This window comes from Anopheles ziemanni, chromosome 3 (genome assembly GCF_943734765.1).
Source record: "Anopheles ziemanni chromosome 3, idAnoZiCoDA_A2_x.2, whole genome shotgun sequence".
Classification (NCBI taxonomy): Eukaryota; Metazoa; Arthropoda; class Insecta; order Diptera; family Culicidae; genus Anopheles; species Anopheles ziemanni.
This window is the reverse complement of record NC_080706.1, coordinates 7,890,351-7,896,675: the sequence shown is the minus strand read 5'-3', so window position 1 is coordinate 7,896,675 and position 6,325 is coordinate 7,890,351. Positions and strand designations below refer to the sequence as shown.

At 52.4% G+C, this 6,325-nt stretch overlaps 1 protein-coding gene across 1 annotated transcript; it reads left to right on the top strand.

The window, feature by feature from the left end:
* The first annotated feature begins 277 nt into the window (after positions 1 to 277).
* Positions 278 to 5,608, top strand: LOC131289667 (uncharacterized). Its single transcript, XM_058318965.1, has 2 exons — positions 278 to 4,316; positions 4,785 to 5,608. The coding sequence occupies exons 1-2, from the start codon at positions 278 to 280 to the stop codon at positions 5,606 to 5,608; spliced, it is 4,863 nt and encodes a 1,620-aa protein (XP_058174948.1).
* The last annotated feature ends 717 nt before the right edge of the window (positions 5,609 to 6,325 follow it).

The following is a 6,325-nucleotide window of genomic DNA, read 5'->3' as shown; positions in this document are numbered from 1 at the left end:
CGCGAACCGACACTTGCGGCAAGCAGACTAAATTTTTAGCCTTCCTAAAGTGCTTAAAAAATATCGACCGTGTCGCCTATTCCTTGTGCGAAATCCGAAACGCGAATCGACAACACTAAAAATTTACTGCCAACCAACTTCGTAGTTAATTGTGTCAAGAAAAGTGAGATCGCGCCCGCATTCGCCGCTGAATCCGGATTTCTACACTTTTCACGAAAAAATCCCACGCTTTGCTGCTAAAGCCAGGGAAGCCAGAAGGAAGATGTCGAACCCAAAGATGGCAATGGAGTCGACCGCCATCGAGGACATGTGCGGCTGGTGTTTCGCCATGCTGCACGAACGCGTGGCGCAGTGCGATGGTTGTAAAAAGTGGTTCCACTTCGAGTGCGTGGAACTGACCGAGGCCACGGTGACGGAAGAGTGGCAGTGCAAGAAGTGCGAGGGCGGAAGCGCCGGAATATCGAAGGAAGAGTTGACCTCCGGGGAGATCACCCGGGAAATCAACTCCCTACGGCGGCAGCTAAGGGAGCGGCAGGAGAAAGAGCATGCCAGCGACTGCGAGCTGCTCGAGGGACAGCGGAGAGAACGTGCTCGTGGACAGGAGCAGCTCGAGGTCGGGCTTAGCCGGGTGACTGCTGCGCAACGCGGAAGGACCTTAACGTACGCGAGCAAACTGGCGTCAAGCTCCACGATGCCCAGTTACTGGAGAAACGAGGCGAGCGCGAACGAACCCGAGCTGTCAAAAAGCCAGCTTGCTGCCCGCAACGTAGTATCCGGAAAGCTACCAACGTTCTCCGGTAACCCGGACGAGTGGTGCAGCTTTAAAAGCCGCTTCGACACGTCGACTCGGATGTGCGGTTTCACCGACGACGAGAATGTGATGAGGCTGCAGGAGTGCTTGACGGGACGAGCACTTAGAGCCGTGCAATGTCGACTTCATCAACCTCGTAACCTTATTGAGGTGATGGACACGCTGGAGAAGTTGTTCGGTCGACCCGAGGTGCTGATTAACAACATCTTGCAGCAGATCAGGGAGACACCGCCACCGAAGATGGAGCGCTTGCAGACCATCGTCGACTACGGTGTTGCAGTGGAAGAGCTGTGCGCCACCGTTAGAAATAGTGGTCTACACGAGCAACTTGTAAACGCGGCCCTTCTGCAAGAGCTTGTTGACCGCCTCCCCCCCCATCTACGACTGGACTGGGGCCTACACAGGCGCGCAATGCCGTCGACAGTGTCGCTTGAGAGTTTCGGGACATGGATGAATGCCATTACCGACGCGGCAATCCTCGTGACACCACCAGTCCAAGAAGCTCCCAAGCGTGCTGAGGTCCGTCGAGTGTACAGCCACCATGAGGGAACGGAGGATAACGATCGACCACGCTGTCTGGTATGCAATAAGGACGACTGCCCTGCCGGTCCTGACTGTGCGAAGTTTCTCGCCGCCACCGTAGACGAAAGATGGAACTGTCTGCGTCGCTGGCGCTTATGTCGCACCTGCTTGTGGAAGCATAACGGCCGCTGCCACGTTACACGGCCATGTGGAGAAGCGGGCTGCTCCGCCTACCACCACAAGCTCTTACACAACCCTACGCGACCGGACCGGCAAACCCAGTCTAACGTAGTGTCCAGCCTTTCTCACGTAGTAGCAGGAAGCAAAACGCTACTTAAGTATGTTCCGGTAACCGTGTACGGGGCGGGGAAGTCCATTAACACCTACGCCCTATTGGATGACGGATCCGCGGTAACTCTAATGGACCAGGACCTGCTAGCGGAGCTAGGCGTGGAGGGCTACCCAAACCCCATATGCCTAAGCTGGACAGGAGAGCTTACCCGCGAAGAGCCAGCATCTCGCACCGTTTCCTTGGAGATATCGGCCGCCGACAATGCCGAGAAAACTTACGTCATGCGGAACGCTCATACGGTGGCGGACCTGGCACTTCGGCAACAAACCTTAGCTGTGGAGGAACTGACGGCAGCCTACGACTACCTCGGTGCAGCGGACGTCAAGGGCTACACGAAGGCGACTCCCCGTATATTGATCGGTATAGACAACCTGCATCTCATGACCACGCTTAAGACGATTGAAGGTTCGCCCGGACAACCGATAGCAGCCAAGACGCGTCTCGGATGGGTCATCTGCGGTACTCAGGGAACCCCGACGTCACGACAGCCTCACAGTGTCTACATGTGCACCTGCACAGAAGCCGACTCGCGGCTTGATGATACCCTGCGTAAGTACTTTCTAACGGACCATATATCATACGACAGCCCGGTAACGATACTCTCGAGGAGCGATGAACGAGCCCTGACCATACTCGAGTCGACCACACGCCTGATCGACGAACGTTACGAAACAAGCCTGCTTTGGAAATCCGACGATATCAGTCTGCCAGATAATCGGAAAATGGCGTTAAAACGACTCGAGTGCCTGGAAAGACGTATGAAGCGAGAACCGGATCTAGCCAACGCAGTCAACGAAAAACTGACGGAGCATCTCTCCAAAGGGTACGTAAGAAAACTGTTGCCAGAGGAACTGACCTCATGTTACGCTAGGAAATGGTACCTCCCGATCTTTCCCATCACGAATCCGAATAAACCGGGTAAGATGCGACTAGTATGGGACGCCGCAGCTACTCATCAGGGAACCTCTCTAAACGCAAATCTAATTTCCGGTCCTGATCTACTTACTGAGCTACCTGCCGTGCTACATAAGTTCCGCGAATTCAAATTCGCAATTACCGCAGACATCCGGGAAATGTATCATCAGGTTAAAATCAACGAAAAGGACATGCAGAGTCAGCGTTTTCTTTGGAGATGGGGCAACGCCGACAACAAACCCGAGGAATTTGTTATGACACGCATGACGTTCGGGGCGACGTGCTCTCCTGCGTCGGCACTGTTCGTGAAGAACCTGAATGCGGAGCGTTTTGCCACAGATTATCCTCGTGCTGTACAGTGCATCAAAGAGCAGCACTACGTAGATGATATGCTCGCCAGCACTGAACTAGAGGAGGAGGCACTGAAGCTAGCGCAAGAAGTAGAACTGATTCACGGGAAAGGTGGCTTTGCATTACATAATTGGCGCTCAAACTCGACACTCGTTAACATCCACTTCGGTTGCGATGTCGGCTACCTAAAAGAAATTAATTTCGATTCTTCAGTTAGTGTAGAAAAAATCCTCGGAATGTGGTGGAATTGGCATACGGACACCTTCCACTTCAAACTTACTCCAAAACGAGATCACGAACTCCTAGATGGTCAGCAAACGCCAACGAAGCGACAGGTACTCCGGATGCTGATGAGTATCTACGATCCCCTGGGCCTCATAGCAGGGTACCTTTGGTTCCTGAAAGTAATCCTTCAAGAGGTATGGCGAACTCGTGCCGGTTGGGACGTACCGATAAACGAAGATCTTGATAACTGGTGGAAGGAATGGTTGTCGGGTCTGCGCTATACGGAAAAAATAAGCATTCCGCGGTGCTACCGTCAATACGTTACCATCGATGGGTTAAAAGTGCAATTGCACGTATTTGTGGACGCGGGTAAAGACGGGTATGCGGCAGTAGCATACCTTCGCTTCGAAAACAACGGGACGACCGAAGTGTCCCTCGTAGGCGGAAAAGCGAACGTAGCTCCACTTAAGTACGTTTCCGTGCCTCGTATGGAACTGCAAGCAGCCGTAGTCGGAGCTCGGTTAGCATCTCATATCCAGCGGTCGCATACCCAGCCTATAAGCGAATGCATACTATGGACCGACTCGCGTGATGTTATGTGTTGGCTAGACTCGGACCACAGAAGGTATAGCATCTTCGTAGCCCACCGAGTGTCGGAAATTCTGGAAAAATCGACGATCGACGACTGGCGGTGGGTGCCAACGCGGCATAACGTGGCAGACGAATGCACCAAGTGGGGAAATCTGCAACGCCATCTGACGAACAGCCGATGGTTCACAGGACCGGAGTTCTTAGGAAAACCTGCTACGGAGTGGCCACCTCTGCAAGCTACGCCAACGGAGACTGAAGAAGAAGCACGAATCTACATCGGTACGCATCATATCGCGCCGGCTCCACTAATCATGTTCGAACGCTTCCCTAGATGGAGAACGCTCTTGCGCGCCATGGGGTACGTCAGTCGCTTCATCATGAATTGCCGAAGCAAGCAAAGTGGCAACACAGGACCACTAGTTCAAGAGGAGCTGCAAAAAGCCGAGCGGATAATACTTCGCGAAGTGCAACGGCAAGTATATCCGGCGGAGTACAACATGCTGCTAAAACCGCCAGGTCTATCCACAACAATTCGTCTACCCAAAACAAGTAAGCTGTACAAACGCTCACCATACATCGACGAAGAGGGAATACTGCGAGTAAAGGGCAGAATAGATGCGTGTGAAATGGCTACTCCGGACATGAAGCGACCAATTATCCTCCCGAAAGTCAGCATCGTAACCGACCTCATAGTGCAGGAATATCATCGCCGCTTCCGTCACACTAATACTGAAACTGTTATAAACGAGATTCGGGCGAGATTTGACATCCCTGCGCTACGACGAGCTTGCAAACGGGCAAAAAATAATTGCTACTTCTGCCGAGTACGTGACGCGGCCCCATCCACGCCAATGATGAGTACACTTCCACCAGCGAGGCTTGCGGCGTTCGCTAGGCCATTCTCATACACCGGCATCGATTATTTCGGCCCATTCACTGTGTCAGTAGGCCGGAGAAGAACGGAGAAAAGGTGGGCTGTCCTCTTTACGTGCCTCACAATACGCGCTATCCACATAGAAGTAGCCTATTCGCTCTCCACCGACGCCTGTATTCTCGCGATCAGGAATTTCATTGTGCGCAAGGGCACTCCGATCGAAATATTTAGCGATCAGGGTACTAATTTCGTCGGAGCAAATAGGGAGCTGATCGAGGCTATGAAGAAAGTGGATAAGGAGAGGTTGATGGAAGAACTTGATATCCCGAACATGAAATGGTCGTTCAACCCGCCGTCGGCACCTCACTTCGGCGGGGCCTGGGAGAGGATGATACAAACAGTGAAGAAAACACTCGAGGGCATGCCCTTTCATCATCTACCTACCGACCCGATACTGAAGGGAATGCTGGTCGAAGCAGAGGGAATAATCAATGCCCGTCCCCTCACCCACGTACCCGTTGATCGCCAGGAAGAGGCACCACTCACACCAAATCACTTCCTTCTGGGTTCGTCGTCCGGGACAAAGCCCCTCCTTCCGCTGGATGACTCACCAATAGCCCTAAAAAACAATTGGAAGGCTACACAAATCTATGCGGATGTCCTGTGGAAACGATGGGTGAAGAGCTATCTACCGACGCTTACGCGAAGAACAAAGTGGTTTGAGCCAGTCGAGCCCATGAAGGTGGGCGACGCCGTTCTCATCGTGGACGAGAGCCTTCCGCGAAACTGCTGGCCACGCGGAATTGTAGAGAAGTTAACGATCTCACGAGACGGTGTGGTTAGAAAGGCAGTAGTGCTGACGGCGAAGGGAACGAGACTGGAGCGGCCGGCGGTCAAACTCGCCAAAATACAGATCGAACGAGAGGAGAGTACGTTGGAGGCAACGCACGGAGGGGAGTGTCAATAATTTGCTGACAGATTATCGGTCAGCAAATTAATGACGTTCGATCGAGTGCAGTCGATGCCTGACGATCTGCTGACAAACGAGCATCAACTAAATGTAGAGGGCGTTGGCATGTCGAAGGAGAATAAAGTAACGAAGGAGAATAAAGTAACGAAAATTAGTCATTCGCGAACCGACACTTGCGGCAAGCAGACTAAATTTTTAGCCTTCCTAAAGTGCTTAAAAAATATCGACCGTGTCGCCTATTCCTTGTGCGAAATCCGAAACGCGAATCGACAACACCTTGTGTTTTCGGCATTTCGATGGTCCCCTTGGAACCTCTCCCAGGCCAAGAATCTGTTCGGAAAGACCAGAGAATGAAAACTCACTCCTTGCCCCCCGGTCGTCGGTTTCTTGCTCAGCATCCTTTCATTGACGTACAGCATCGTGTACCTTCTGGAGGAACAAGGAAATGGAAGCAACTTAGGCCAAGGCGTGAAAAGAAAGAAACACATCCGACGCTTGGAATGTTTAATAAAAAGTCTTGTGGGACGACCGGGACGAAACTTTGCAAACCATGTCACAGCCTCAAACGCCGGCGTCCGAGTCGGCGGAAACTGCAAAAAGAAGCACCAGCAAGCGGAAAGAGTAACAGGCAAACAGTGTAAATATTACAGAACGAATTGAAACGCCGTAGTGCTGCCCAGTTCCGGTAGCCTGGGCAAGGAAAGGAACGGAGAG